The sequence below is a fragment of the Bufo bufo genome, chromosome 4, assembly GCF_905171765.1.
Source record: "Bufo bufo chromosome 4, aBufBuf1.1, whole genome shotgun sequence".
Classification (NCBI taxonomy): Eukaryota; Metazoa; Chordata; class Amphibia; order Anura; family Bufonidae; genus Bufo; species Bufo bufo.
Genome location: NC_053392.1, coordinates 422,927,595 through 422,943,899, shown reverse-complemented (window position 1 = coordinate 422,943,899; position 16,305 = coordinate 422,927,595). Strand labels below are relative to the sequence as shown.

Here is a 16,305-nt window from a genome sequence, read left to right as displayed (position 1 = left end):
GTTGTGACTCGGTCTCCCCTGGTTACAACCACCGCTCTTCCGCAAAATCCCGATTGTCGCGCTTGCCCAGAAGACTTCTTCTTTTCTCCCGGCCGGGCCACTCGCTGTCCTGAACGCGCACGCTGCCGCGCATGCGCGACGGTGACTTCTTCCCGGCCAGAATAGTACAGAGCTGCGCATGCGCGGCAGCGTGCGCGTTCAGTCCAGCGCGCGGCCCGGCCGGGAGAAGACTTCAATCAAGATGAAGCCCGCCCCCAGCCAGAATCCAGGAAGTGAACGCGCGGTGGCAGCAGGTAAGTATAAAAACGCAAAGTGGGATAACCCCTTTAATGACTACTTCCCTTTTCTAAGCTGTTGCTCAGTGGTCATCACTTCTACCCTTTATAGTCTGACCCCCACCCTTCTGACTATGCGGTAGATAGCTTCATTTGTGTTTGGCTGAGCTGGTGTGAGTTTGTTTCTGGTGTTCCTGCTCGTCCGTCTCTACAGAAGTTAAGTGTCACGTTTGTTTGTGTTTTGTTATATTTCCTGGGCCAGAGACAGAGACTTCCATTCGTACATCTTGGGAGGAATGGGTTGTCTCTGGTCCTTACCTCCAGGGCATTATAGGGATATAAAGGCCTAGGTATCCTGCATATGAATATTCCTACCTTCAAGGTCTATTCATATTGATAGATAGTTAGGGCCCGGATTAGGGTTGTCTAGAAGGTGACCTGTTTCTTCCCTAGTTTCCAGGCCCAGTTTCTGTTCCCCTTTCCTCCTGTGTTCAGTGTGGAGTGTCCCCCGACACTGATCGTGACAGTCGCAGGGGCAATGGGAGGATATTTTAGAGGCGATTCTGTTGACTTGACTGAGTGAACAGGTAAAGCTGTCCCAACTTTTCATTATTCAGAGTATACAAAACGCAAATATTTCTAAAATACATTGGGGTCAGAACAGACGCGTGCTGTCAGAGATGTTCTATGGCAGTGTTTCCCAACCAATGTGCCTCCAGCTGTTGCAAAACTACAACTCCCAGCATGCCCGGACAGCCTTTGGCTGTGCGGGCATGCTGGGAGTTGTAGTTTTGCAACAGCTGGAGGCACGCTGGTTGGGAAACACTGTTCTATGGAACCAGCGGATTTGATTCACATGATATGGAAATGTCAATGTCTAGATAGGTTCTGGTTAGGTATAATAGAGACCATAAAACAAAACATGGCAGTTAGGGTAGATAAAGACCCCAAAATATGTATTCTGCGATATGTATCTGAAATAGGGACAGATGAGTACAGTCGTGGCCAAAAGTTTTGAGAATTACATAAATATTGGAAATTGGAAAAGTTGCTACTTAAGTTTTTATAAAAGCAATTTGCATATACTCCAGAATGTTATGAAGAGTGATCAGATGAATTGCATAGTTTTTCTTTGCCATAAAAATTAACTTAATCCCAAAAAAAAACTTTCCACTGCATTTCATTGCTGTCATTAAAGGACCTGCTGAGATCATTTCAGTAATCGTCTTGTTAACTCAGGTGAGAATGTTGACGAGTACAAGGCTGGAGATCATTATGTCAGGCTGATTGGGTTAAAATGGAAGACTTGACATGTTAAAAGGAGAGTGATGCTTGAAATCATTGTTCTTCCATTGTTAACCATGGTGACCTGCAAAAAAACGCGTGCAGCCATCATTGTGTTGCATAAAAATGGCTTCACAGGCAAGGATATTGTGGCTACTAAGATTGCACCTCAATCAACAATTTATAGGATCATCAAGAACTTCAAGGAAAGAGGTTCAATTCTTGTTAAGAAGGCTTCAGGGCGTCCAAGAAAGTCCAGCAAGCGCCAGGATCGTCTCCTAAAGAGGATTCAGCTGCTGGATCGGAGTGCCACCAGTGCAGAGCTTGCTCAGGAATGGCAGCAGGCAGGTGTGAGTGCATCTGCACGCACAGTGAGGCGAAGACTTTTGGAAGATGGCCTGGTGTCAAGAAGGGCAGCAAAAAAGCCTCTTCTCTCCAAAAAAAAGATCAGGGACAGATTGATCTTCTGCAGAAAGTATGGTGAATGGACTGCTGAGGACTGGGGCAAAGTCATATTCTCCGATGAAGCCTCTTTCCAATTGTTTGGGGCATCTGGAAAAAGGCTTGTCCGGAGAAGAAAAGGTGAGCGCTACCATCAGTCCTGTGGCATGCCAACAGTAAAGCATCCTGAGACCATTCATGTGTGGGGGTTGCTTCTCATCCAAGGGAGTGGGCTCACTCACAATTTTGCCCAAAAACACAGCCATGAATAAAGAATGGTACCAAAACACCCTCCAACAGTAACTTCTTCCAACAATCCAACAACAGTTTGGTGAAGAACAATGCATTTTCCAGCACGATGGAGCACCGTGCCATAAGGCAAAAGTGATAACTAAGTGGCTCGGGGACCAAAACGTTGACATTTTGGGTCCATGGCCTGGAAACTCCCCAGATCTTAATCCCATTGAGAACTTGTGGTCAATCCTCAAGAGGCGGGTGGACAAACAAAAACCCACTAATTCTGACAAAGTCCAAGAAGTGATTATGAAAGAATGGGTTGCTATCAGTCAGTAATTGGCCCAGAAGTTGATTGAGAGCATGCCCAGTCGAATTGCAGAGGTCCTGAAAAAGAAGGGCCAACACTGCAAATACTGACTCTTTGCATAAATGTCATGTAATTGTCAATAAAAGCCTTTGAAACGTATGAAGTGCGTGTAATTATATTTCACTACATCACAGAAACAACTGAAACAAAGATCTAAAAGCAGTTTAGCAGCAAACTTTGTGAAAACTAATATTTGTGTCATTCTCAAAACTTTTGGCCACGACTGTATAGTAAGATAGCGGTGGGTAGATTGTTGTATATAGTCAGAAAGCTGATTGTGTTGCATTGGATACAGACTAGCCGCCTGACGTTGGAAGAATTTATGGTTAAAGTCAATAATATGTTGATCTGTGAAAAAGCTATATTCCGGAAAAGCGGGAGTCCGCAAAAGTTTGATAAACTATGGAGCAAATGGTTGTCCAATAGTCATATTAGATTCTAAAGAGAGGGAGAAGCACAAATGTGAGTGCGGATTTTGGGAGGGGGGGAATATAAGGGGGGAGGGATTTGGTATAGGAGTTTATTGATGTATGTTATATAATATATACAAAAATGACAATACGCAAAAGTGTACATCAAGTAGATTTATTTTTCTGTATTGGGATATTAGAATGTGCTTATTGTACACAGCTTTGAAAATCTTGTTACTAAAAAAGATTTTGTTTCAAAACTATACACTTCATCCCCTGACATCACCCCTGCTGTATTACAGAACACCAGTGACTGTCTCTCTGCCATCTCTAACATTATGTCCTCACTCTATCTGAAACTAAATCTTTCAAAAACTGAACTTCTTGTGTTCTCTCGATCTACAAACATACCCAAACCTGATATCTCCCTCTGTGTGACACCATCACTCCCGCTCATGTCGCCTGCACCTCAAAAACATCTTTAGTATCCGCCCTTTCTCACTATGGAAACCACAAAAACTCTCATTGTTGCCCTGATCCATTCCCGCCTCGATTACTGAAATTCACTATTAATTGGCATTCCCTTCACTAGACTCTCCCCTCTCCAATCTATTCTTAATGCAGCAGCCAGGGTCACCTATCTGTCCAACCGCTACTATGATGCCTCCGCCCTGTGGCGTTCATTGCACTGGCTACCCGTACACTATAGAATCCAATTTAAACTGCTTCTCCTCACCCACAAAGCTCTCCACAGTGCTGGACCCCCCCCCCCCTACATCTCTTCCCTCATCTTTGTCTACCACCCTACCCGTGCTCTCCGTTCAGCCAATGAGTTACGACTGACTTCCACAATAATCCGAACCTCTCACCCACGGCTCCAAGATTTTTCCCGAGCTGCATCGGTTCTCTGGAATGCCCTACCCGAAGAAATCAGGCTAAATCACAACATACACACAGTTTTAGGCGCTCCCTAAAAACACATCTTTTTATGGCGGCCTATCACACCCCCTGGTCTAATTCCTTTACACATAGCCCATTTATCATTCCCTGAACCTGATCCTCTACCAAACTCCTCCACTGCACCCAGAAGCACTTCATATATTGGCTGCTGATCGACTCGTGCAGCTTTATATCTGCTCCCCTATTCTCCCAAGAAGGCTGGACCATCGTGCAAAACAAGCACTTTGTAAGATCCTCACCTGTCTCGCACTCCGGTGTGACCAAAAAGGGTCCTTGTGGAGCTGCGGGACAGGTTACGCGTGTCTCCATTGATACACCAGCTCCGACCCCTTTGCGAACCGACGCGGGGATGCGTTCGCATGTGCGCCGGAGGAGAAGACCGCATGGCTTTCGGGGACAGCTTGGCCGGGCTAGTGGCAGTACGCTGCGGCCGAGATTGTCTCTGGTGCCTATTGCGGATTCCATTCCGGTGTCCATGTCGACTCGCTTGCGCACTCTCGCAGAGCCTGTCGTGCATCCGCATTTATGTTCAAAAACTGGTTGCAAGAGGATACACAGTCGCGCGTATGCGCTTCGCCGACTAGCGAAGAGAATATTACCTGGCCGAAAGTTCAAAGCAGATTAGGGGGTCGGCATTTGTTTAATTGATTAATGACCGACCAAAGCCTTGTACACAGGTGTAGGGCAGGGTCATGACCTATGGGGAGTGGACACATTTGGCGCCCTGGGATTTGTTAGCAGGCACATAAATGGTGGCCTCCCATGTTGGTCAGTGCCCACTGTTATCCTTCCTTATCCAGGTGCAGGTCAGTACTGCTAGCTACTGACTGAAGTTTTATGGGACTGTTCCAGTGGGACCTAGGACTTTCCGTGACGCATCCGTTTACCTGGCAAGTTGCACAGAGACTTATGCGCGGATCGGGACTACTCCTGGCTTTCCTTTTTGTTTTTTTGTTTGCCCGATGTTTGCCCAGTGAAGTTTACCTGGACTTTGTTTATTTTGTTAATAAACCCCTTTGACTTTATCCTCACTGGTCTGTTTCGTTGGTGCCTTGCATTACACACTTCTACCTTTTGTGTCACCCCTATCTCCTCACAGATTGTAAGCTTTTGCGAGCAGGGTCCTTATTCCTCTTGTTGTAATTTTTGACTTGTCTGTTACTGTGTTATTTATGACTGTTTGTACATGGACCCCTGAACTGTAAAGCGCTGCAGAATATGTTGACGCAATAGAAATAAAGATTATTATTATTATTATTTTTATTATGGAGGGAATACTAGTGAGCGCTTCCATTATGGAAGTCCTCCCTGGTACATGGTAGGACCATGGAGTGGGGAATAGAGCACTCCTGGTCCTGCCTGTACTCGCTGCTCCCTGGTCTTCTCCAGTCACGGCACTCCATGTGTCCTGACTGCGTACAGCGCCAGGATGTAGTGCGTGCACTTTGATGTGACTGTTCGACGTCAGGTCACAGTGCAGCGAAGGCGCCCCGGAGAAGACCAGGGTGTGGTGAGTGCAGGAGAGACCGCCAGACCTGCAGACTGGCAGCACGATGAATAATTAAATAAACCCTTTTTAATTCCATTTTTGTTATTTTTTTTAATCATTAAAGGGAATTTACTGTAAAACCGAAATCAATAGCTCAGCTGAATGTAATAATACCTTTCATTTACCAATCTATTGCTTCATTCTGGAGAAAAAGTACTTTACATGCATATGCAAATTAACTGGGAAGTGCACCAAGGCAGGCCCAAGCCACTCTGTGCACCCTTGCCCCTCCTGCAAGGGTGCTAGGGACTCTTATTCTTGTATCATGTTTCTCTTTGGCTCTTTCCTCCTCCGTATCAATTACTGATGGTGAACTAAAGTATGGTTGAGAAATGTTCTAACACGCTTTATTTACTTTTATTATTTTTTTACTCATAAACTCAGGTTGGACTATTTGATCGTTTAAGCACTTGTCAAGTGAGAGGATCTGCCATGGCAACTCGTCTATTGCTTTGTGAACATGCAGAGAAATTATCTGCTGCAATAGTTCTGAAGAACCACCACACAAAGCTTCCAGCACTTGTTAACTCTGCTATACTGCTTGCCCTGAACAAGAGGATGTGCTCAGTCCCCCACAATCTTACTCCTGCTGATGTGTACTTTAGAGAGGTATGCTTAATAATGTTTTCAATATCTTCATTTAATAAAAAGCCTTTTTAATCAGGCATGTTGATTAGCTATGCTCTAACAGTCTGGTTGACGTAGGACCCACTACTCATAATTCTCGTGATTACCAGCAGTAGAACACTGTGCCACATTTTGCAGTAGTCAATGAACACTTCAGCAATGAGAAAAGAAAAATCGAATTATATAAAAAAAATAATTCAAGTTTTAAGGAGACATAATAAAATGACGAAAGGGAGGTGGTCAATGGGGAAAGTTAAAAAATAATGTTGGATGTGATAAATGATATCCGAGCCAGGTAAGTGCGATTCAGCAAGTTACAGAGGTATTGGGGGGGGGGGAACAAAACATCAAAAAATTATTGCGGACAAACATAAAGCAACATTACATATGACTTACCAACAAAGTCCATCCCAATGTAAAGCAGTTTTACATTACTGCCTTTCCCAATCGCTCTACACATTGGTCCCAGCTGCCACGTGATCATAAGGTGACAGGTCATATAACCATGCTACTGGGTCTAATGACCCAGTCTAGCCCTGACATTGACATCTGTGACCTTTCTTAAACTGTAGGTTCCTTCACATAGTGGAGTCCCTATATCACACTAACAGATAATCCCGAAGATCATCGCTAATAAGCACTCATATTAACGCTCGTAAGCGATGATCTGGCATTGTAATACTGACGCCGATTATCAAATAAACGTCATCGAGTAATTGGATTCTTTCAGCAGGTTTAAAAATCATTGTTTGACGACACCAGACCGTGCTGTCTAATCACGGTCTGCTGCTGGCAAACAATGATGCAGTATGGGGACGAGCAATGGAATTAGCAATCACTCCTCCCCATACGTAGGAGATCGCTAATTAATGTAATAGTAACGGTCTCCTCCGCTGACAAGCAGGTGATTGCCAGGAAGGAATGCTTCCCTCCCGACAATTGCCTGTGTGATCTGCAGGTCTAATATAAGCTTTAGTGCTCCTGTTTTCCAAAGACCGATTACTTGAATTTCTGATTAATGTTTTATCTCTTTCATAAATGTACATGTTAAGATACTGGCTAAAATTATTGCCCTATACTTAAACACTGATCTACAAGATCCAGGTGGGCTCTGACAACATATGTCGAGCCTCCCACCTGTTACATAGCTGCAAACATTGGGGCACTGAGACTACGTATATTCCTCTCGCTTGACATACGTAAAACAGTCACTGCAGTCTTTGTGACGTACATACCCTACGAATATCTGAGCAGATGTGGTTTCACCTCACAAAGTCATTATTTAGCATAACAAGGTGTCCTCCAACCTTTCTCTCTGTTATTTAAAGCAACCAACAGGGCTATCCCCCTTTGGCATATACCACTTTGCTTGTTTGAAATAGGCATGAGTCTGTTCAGTGAAAAACTGATGGTTTTGCATGCAAGTTGAATCTGGTTTTGCGTTCAGTGTTTGTTTCCATCAGGACTGCATCCATTTTACATCGTTTTACCTGCACGAAGAACTGAAGAGTAACAACATCTCACAGCCATCAGTGAAAAACAGACTGCACTTGAATGCCACCTGTGTGCTGTCAGTTTATTTTGTTCACTGACCCATTGAACACATTCAACAAAAACTAAACACCAATAGAGTTTATAGGGGTATTCTGGGTTACATTGTTATCCCCTATCAACACGATAGGGGATAACTATTAGATTGTTCGGGGTCCTACTGCTGAGACCCCCACCATTTACAAGAACAGGGCCCCATACCCACTGCGGCCGTTCAGGCATGCTTGTGGCCACTCAATTCATTTCTATGGGAGTTCCGGAGATAGCTGAGAACAGCGCTCTGCTATATCTAGAATTCCCATAGTTCAGTGAGAATGAAGAAAGCTGTATATATTGTTATTTATTCTCCTAACACTAGATTAAGTTGTGTTATATGACGTGCTATCCCAGCATTCCTTTATACAGATTACATATAATAGTGATGTAATGCCTTCTGGCCATTGGATCTATATTGGCAAGCGTCCTGCACACAGAAGAACACTGTAACAGCACATATATGCTTTTTCCTTTCCCACAACTTCATCACCATGACGCAGCTTTTCATTGCAACGGCACAGATGCAGCAAGAATGTGTGAGCTATGTCTTAGCATTTTTGTGACTGTCACCTCTGTAGACTGTATGGTTAAATCTGTACTTATACTTCATATTTTACCTGTGCACATGCCACAATTAATCCTTGCAGACCAGGCTTGAATCTGGCTTTGTGATGTACCTAAGAAATGGGCAAGTCATTCAAGCCATTCAGTGTGGGTAAAGCATTTTGAGCCCAGCAGACACCTCAAGGCTAATTTGCAAACCATCTTAAATTTAGGTCTCGCAGATGGATTTCATCTTTGAATGCCTTATTGACAAAGAGGAGATGGATTTACAATCTACAATGATGGATTCTATTGAATGGGCTAATATAGTTGTTGATGTGAACACCATACTGAAGGTACTGGATGGAATATTACTAGATGTTGTCTGCAGAGTATAATCATGTGCTAAATGAGTAGAAATAGAATTGCTATCTGTAAGATTTACAGATCTGTATTTGATGATGTATTGTTAGGGCCCTAGAACCTTTCTTTAGAATAGAAAGGCAGTTAAATCTTTGACTTGTAGCTGTTGATGTAAATCTTTGTATTTTACTTTCTAGGATATGTTGCATGCAGCATGTCAGTACAGACAAAATAAAGCTTCACTCTATAAACGGGAGAGCATAGAAAAAGAGCCAGAATATATACCCTGGACTGGTATGTGGAACAGTTTATTATGGTTCTTTCTATATGTGTGTCTGTGCAAGAACAGCTCATTATTTGGGCTTCAATAGGATTTATTGAATTTATATTGCAATACACATTTTGTATTCACAGCTTCTAGCAGTAACCGTACAGTGATTATACGTCAGCATGCCATCATTCTGAAGAAAGTCTATCCTCAGGCTGATTCCAGACTGCGCAGTGACCTGATTGAGCAGCTGGTGGCACTCCTAAACTATTTTCTTGATGATTATGTTACTCAGTTAAAATCAGTGGATCAACCAACTGATCAAGAAAGATATAGCATTCTGGAAACAGAATATGCACAGAAAAGGTCTGAGCTCTTATCTCCATTGTGTAAGTCAAATATATATTTTAATCACAGATGCCAAATTAAAAATTCAGTCACATTTCATATACAGATTTTCCAGGCATGGATTTAAACCTATAATTTCTAGATCTGCTAATGTTTTGAAGGGACTTGAAAACCGATGTCACATTACTGCTGAAACGATTTCGAACTGCCACAGAACAACCAGCTTACAAGGAATTGTCGGGATCACTTTTTATATATTTTTTATTTTTTATATATATATATATCTATATAAGTGTACTCACTATTAACAGCTGGATCAAGGTCCCCCCCCCCATATGTTTTTAGGTATTTTCACCATTCTACATGGCTCCCACGCATTGTTTACATCTGTTTATTTTTTCCCACCTTCCTGCCGCACTGCACTGTGGTTCCCAGCGCAGCATCACGTGGTTTCATCTCTGCCGTGACTCCGCCCCATCATTAATATTCCGTGCTCTGCCTCCTTCATTCATAATAAAGCACCCTGCCCCGGGACGTCACTGGACCAGAGGGGTGGTGTGGCTTAGGGCGGTTGGTTGCCGCCTTGTTACCGCCCATCCAGGCACTTTGAATAATTCATGTGGCTTGGAAACACAGCACTTCCAGCTGAGAGCTGGAGAATTGAAAACTGGGCATTACAAATGTTGGGTAAAGGTAGGACAGGCACGATTTGTGACATTTTAGGGCATTGTTGTACACATACTCCAATCTTCCCAATCCCGGACAACCCCTTAAATGTTTCCTTCCCAGTAGGTAATCCTGAAGCTTCTCATTGTCAGAAAGAACTGTAAGCGCCAGTTCACACTTAGGTTTTTTATGCTGATTTTGAGCGTTTCTGCCTCAAAATCAGCTCTAAAACTGCCTCAAAACAGCCCCACATTTATTTCAATGGTAAGTAGCACTTACACTACACGTGGAAAAAAGAAGCAGTTTGCCCTATCTTATGCTGAATCTCCCATTGAAATGAATGGGAAGCAGAAAAAAACAGCTCCATATAATCCATGCTTTTTTGTGTGTGTTCTGCTAGTTTTTTGGTACAGATCTACTTCAATAACCTCAAGCTTTTCTTAGAGCTCATGTACACGACCATGTGCAGCCCAGGAAACATGTCCTGCGTGTTGACCACATCTCCCGGACCAATGGCAGCTCATCTGACCCAAACTTACTAGTGGTTTATGATGCAGGTCTATAGTAGTCATTACATAATCATGTGAGTCCAGTACAATAGACCAATGGTCAGTTAGGTACTTGCTACATCATAAATCACTATGATGCAGTGAGCTTGGGTCAGGTGAGCCACCTTCGGTCCAGGAGATGCGGCAGACATTACGGCGGTGCTTCCTGGACTGCACATCATTGTGTACATGCAGCCACTGTCTTTCCCAAAACCTTGATTTAAAGAAAGAGAAAATGTACTGATACAACCTAATAAAAAGTAATACAGCTGAAAAGTTCTTTACCTTGCCTTGTTTTATAAATCTGTTTATTTCCTGCAGTAACTCTGGGTCAGCATCAATGGGCGTCTAGTCTTGCCGAGAAATTCTGTGATTTTGATATCTTGGTCCAAATATGTGAAATCACTGACAATCAGAACAGGCTTCAGCGTTACATGACTCAATTTGCAGATCAGGTTTGTTTGTTTCGTCCTTTATTTGTTTAAAGGGGTTGTCTGCTTTTTACTATTGATGACCTATGCTCACCTTTTGACCACAGCAATTGCGACGGCGAGTATTGTAATTACAGCCATGGCATCCCCATTCATTTCTGTAGGATGGCTCCATCCTATTCACTTGAATAGACTTGAACACTCATAGAAGTGAATGAGGACACCTGAGGATAGGTCATCAATAGTAAAAGCGGACAACCCCTTCAACAACCAGTCGGACCCGAAGCCGAGTTCGGATCCAAGTTTTAAAATGGTTTTCCAGTTTAAAAATCATACACCAAAGTTATTCACCGAAGTCTCACCAGAATCCGGGAATAACTGACTTCGCCTTGTCGGAGGCCGTACATTTTAATGCTGTATGTAGCATTAGGCTACATGCACATGACCGTATGTGTTGTGCGGTCCGCAAATTGTGGATCCGCCAAAAAAAAACGGATGACATCCATTTGCCATCAGTTTTTTTTTTTTTTGTTTTGTTTAGTTTTGCGGATACAATGCCTAAAACGGACATAAATATGACATGTTCTATTTTTTTTGCGACACTACGGAACGGACATACTGATGCGGACAGCATGCAGTGTGCTGTCCGCATCCTATCCGCAAAAAAAAATGGAACGGACACGGAAACAAACAACGTTCGTGTGCATGTAGCCTTAATCCAGAGTTTTGAATGAAGTGACTTCGGATCTAGGATCCAAAGCTCGCTTCGTTCATCACTAGTTATCACTAAACAAAGCAATGGCTGGAGGTTTTCTTGGACTTTATGGGATTACAGAGAACCTGACAGCAAACAAGAATTTGTGGTACTCACCATTCGATGCAATTATCTTTATTCAAAGTTGGTACGTAGGATATGGATAAAGGATAATTGCATCGGATGGTGAGTGCCACAGATTCCTCTTTGCTGTTTTATATTGTGGATGATCTACCGTAAGAGCACCACCGTGTACCGATTTATACAGCCTTTCTAAAATGCTTGCCGTTTAAATGTTTTCCTCTTTACCTAACTGTTGTTATTACACAGTCCTGCATAAACAGTGTGCTTTAGATGAGTTACCAGGCAGGATCACTCTAAGGCCCCTTGCAGACGAGCGTGTCCGGATGCGTTGCATCTGCGATCAGGCAAAATCATGAGAGTAGGTACGCAATTGCAGTCAGTTTTGACTGCGATTGCATGCCGATGTTCAGTTTTTATCGAGCGGGTGCAATACGCTTTGCACGTGCGTGATAAAAAACTGACTGTGGTACCCAGACCCGAACCTCTTCACTGAAGTTCGGGTTTGGGATCGGTGTTCTGTATATTTTATTATTTTCCATTATAACATGGTTATAATGGAAAATAATAGCATTCTTTAATTCAGAATGCTAAGTAAAAGGTCCATTGTGGGGTTAAAAATAAAAAAAAATTTAACTCGCCTCATCCACTTGATCTCGCAGCCGGGCTCGTCTTCTTTCTTCTTCTTGTAGGACCTGGCTGGAAAAGGACCTTTGGTGACGTCACCGCGCTCACCACGTGGTGAACGCAGTGACGTCACCGCAGGTCCTGCTGAATGAAGATAGAAGCCCGACTGCGCGATCAAGTGGATGAGGTGAGTTACTTTTTTTTTTTTAACCCCACAATGGACCATTTACTTGGCATTCTGAATTAATGAATGCTATTATTTTCTATTATAACCATGTTATAATGGAAAATAATAAAGGAAATGGGGTCCCAGGTAACTCATCCCTCGTCTGCTTAGCAACCATGCGTGAAAATCGCATTGCACCCGCGTGGAATTCTCGCCCGTTTGAAAGGGGCCTAAGGTTGTACAAAGTTGCCATATAATTGTGTGCATGAACGCTTAGAGAACTGGAAGTGATAATTCGATTGTTCCTATAAATAAGTTTCCTATAAATGTCAGTGTCTGCTTGGGAGAGTGACACTATGGAGAAATTTGTGTGTGTATGTATTACAGCCTTTCCCCAGCTGTGTGCCTGGGTTTTGGGTAGCTAGACCCACAGTGATCAGTCTGGCTTTGTAAATAAAGCTTTCTGTTATTATGATTATTATTATTGTTATTGAATTTCTTACATTTTCTTAAATTTAGAATTTTTCAGATTTCTTATTTCGCTGGTATTTGGAAAAGGGAAAGCGTGGGAAACTTTTGTCACAGCCAGTATCTCAGCATGGACAGCTGGCGTCTTTCTTACAAGCTCATGAGCATCTTAGCTGGTTACACGAAATCAACAGTCAAGATTTTGAAAAGGTAATCCAGATGAACTCTTAGGCGCATTGGCAATGCTGCTTTGCTAATATATGAATATTTTTAGGTATTGCATTGAAATCCTCTGTTATGCACCAACACTCCTTTTTGACCAGGGTCGTTTTCTAAATTATTAAAAAGCACTTACTACTTTGTTAGCTGCATTATTTTTAGTCCTTCTATCAGCAGTTCTGTTTTAGTCAGGCTGCGTGGTTTTTAGTTATAGTTGTAGAATCAGTGTTACTCCAGTATAGTGTCTTCCTGAAATCCAGTTTATTGGGACAAAGTGTGAAGAGGTGAGGTGAAGGTATCCTAGGAGATGAGCTATGGTGAATAAATTAATAGCTTATGACTAGTATGAGTTCATGCAAAACTGAAAGAGGGAAGTGAAAATCTGGATGTTGGTCATGCAGCAGACTATATTTCTAGATTTTGCCAAAGCAGTTGATACTGTACCACACGAGCCATGTGCTGAAGCTACTGATGCACCTAGGGTAGCCATGGCATGTCCTTGGCTTGTTTAATAATTTGCTTTACACTGCATTTTAGAAGATCCAATAAGACTACAGTGTCAATGAGATGCATGGCTGTAGCTCTCATTTATAATGTATTGCTATTTCTAATTCTTGAATCTTGTGTCTCCCTGCTTATTGTAGGCCCATAGAACACTGCAAACACTGGCTAACATGGAAACACGGTACTTTTGCAAAAAGAAAACACTGTTGGGCCTGAGTAAATTAGCTGCGTTAGCATCTGATTTTCATGAAGATATACTACATGTTAAAATTGAAGGTACCTTTTTGTTTGGCTTACTTATTTTTTAACCCCCTTCGTGACCTCCACTGTGCAGGTACGGCAGGAGTCGTAGAGATTGCACCTGCTTACAAGTGCAGTAGGCACCATAGCCACTGGGTTTCTGCTGTTTCAATCAGTAGAGGCCCAGGAAGAATGTCTGTGATCGACAATAAGGCCACTTGCAGACATTTAACACCTCAGATCCCATGACCAAATGTGACTGCAGCATCTGAGTTTCGCCTGTAAAACCCTTCCCAAGCTTAAATCGGGGAAGCTGTAATATGTCGGTGATTTCTCGGACCTTCACGCAGGCTCCAATACCTAAAACTATGTATATTCCAATACAGGGCAAGTGGCAGCACTGTATTTGAATACAGTGAATGGTGTGTCCTGGGATGCATAAATACCCATCACAGAATACAACTTGCAATCTAATGCTTGCTGGTTATGGTCACCCAGGGTGACATAAAAAAGTAAAAAATAATAATAATAAATACAAAAGCTGAAATCACACCCTTTCCCCAAAATAAACTATTAAAACATCATAGGCGTTGCCACGTCTGAAAACTCCTGTACTATTAAAACATAAAAATATTGAATTGCATTTTTGTTTCCAATTCCACTTCCTTTGGAATTTTATTTTCAGCTTCTCACTACTTTATATGCAGTATTAAATGGTGCCATTAGAAAGTACAACTGAACGGAAACTACTGATGTCAAAATAAGTCCTAAGTAATTTTACTGCGTTATCACTTTTGAGTTTTTCTCAGAATTTCATATGTCTACTTAAAGTTGCCACCAATGCACATAGTATTGAGCTGTCAGAATTTAAAAGGATCCAGTGCCACTATTCCTTCATCCAAAGGCTGCAACTAATGACCTATTGTTTTGGATGGAACAGTGATGTCCTGGACACTGCTCCAGCCAGTCACTCATCTCAGCAGATTTGTGGCAATAATTGGTATGCAGGACATCACCGATGCAGCCAAAACAATAGATCACTGGATGCAGCCTGTGGAAGAGGAAGGAGTGGGGGGGCTTGATCGGGCTGGGAAGGTGACGTTAAAGGGGTTGTCCTATGGCCTAAGAATCTAATCTTTGTATTTAAAAAGTATAGAATTTTGCTTAGAAATATGCTTTTTTTTTTATGTAAACTGTATGAATTGTCCTATATTAGACCTTTTCTCACTGTATAGGAAGCTCCACATCTGCATTTATTCTAACACAGCAGACAGCTTCTTTCCATACTCTTTGTTGGTTGATTTTATGGTAGGGCTGTCTGTTGGCTAAGTTCTTTAGCTAAAGCAGCCCATATCTCCTTCACAACTCATGCAGATACAGAGAAGGGGGCTGACTTGGCTAATTAACTGTGCCCACAGCCAGCCCCTTCATCATGTACCAACAAATAAAGGGAGATGGAATACCCATCCCTGTGTCCAAACAAATGCTGAAGTATAGCTTCCTGGACCCCAAGAAAGGGTCTAGAATAGGACGATTACCACAGTTTTCATGAGTAAAGTATATTTGTAAGTTCGATTTCTGTGGTATAACGAAAGTGTTTCCCATAGACTTGGCTGATCTCAGAGGATAGAATTTTGTCGCTAGATTTTTTAAGTCCATTTTAAATCGCTTCTAAACTAATAAAAAAAATCTGTCACCTACAATAAGCATGACGAGATCAGCTAGAAAAGTGTCACTGCTCTATAGACAGATAAAGATAGTTAATACAGTTCTCATTGTTTCCACGTCACCTTGTATCTCATTTTTACTCTTTATCTTATAACAAATATCTTTTAGCAAACCCTTTTTTGTAAAAAAAAATTCTCCCACCCTTTTAAGAAGTTCTGTGCAGCGATGCAGGAATAAAACTATTCTTCAGCTTATTTAGGATTTATATAAACTCACAGGGAGAGAGAAAAATATCTCAATTATAAAGCATCATGATCCCAATACACACAAATCTTGCTCATCTTGTTGCCTTTTGTAGCATCTTGGTTATAGTGACGTAGCTTTTTGTTTTGTTTTTTTCATTTGACTTTGATGACTTGGACAATTTTTTGCTGTATCTGCTTCCAAAATTAGGGGGTTTGGTGCCTATAAATGCAATTCTTCTCATTTATAGTAGTCCGCTATGCATGACCAGTCATTGCTAAATGAATTTATTGATAAAAAAGGGGGCTTTTATCCCCTTCTTTCAAAAATGCTTAAGGCTACTTTCACATCTGCGTTTTTAATTCAGGTTTTTTGATCCGGCAGAGAATCTTGAAACCTGAATTAAACAGATCAGTTTTGTCCCCATTCAT

The 16,305-nt window shown here is 42.1% G+C and overlaps 1 protein-coding gene across 1 annotated transcript in view; it reads left to right on the top strand.

Moving 5' to 3' along the window:
* NUP133 (nucleoporin 133) overlaps window positions 1-16,305 on the top strand; it is a 301,419-nt gene that overhangs the window by 212,890 nt on the left and 72,224 nt on the right. Inside the window, exons 15-21 of the mRNA XM_040429313.1 lie at window positions 5,908-6,132; window positions 8,514-8,636; window positions 8,841-8,937; window positions 9,058-9,300; window positions 10,795-10,928; window positions 13,052-13,210; window positions 13,864-13,999. Coding sequence (XP_040285247.1) covers window positions 5,908-6,132; window positions 8,514-8,636; window positions 8,841-8,937; window positions 9,058-9,300; window positions 10,795-10,928; window positions 13,052-13,210; window positions 13,864-13,999 — 1,117 coding nt within the window. The remainder of the gene's footprint in view (window positions 1-5,907; window positions 6,133-8,513; window positions 8,637-8,840; window positions 8,938-9,057; window positions 9,301-10,794; window positions 10,929-13,051; window positions 13,211-13,863; window positions 14,000-16,305) is intronic.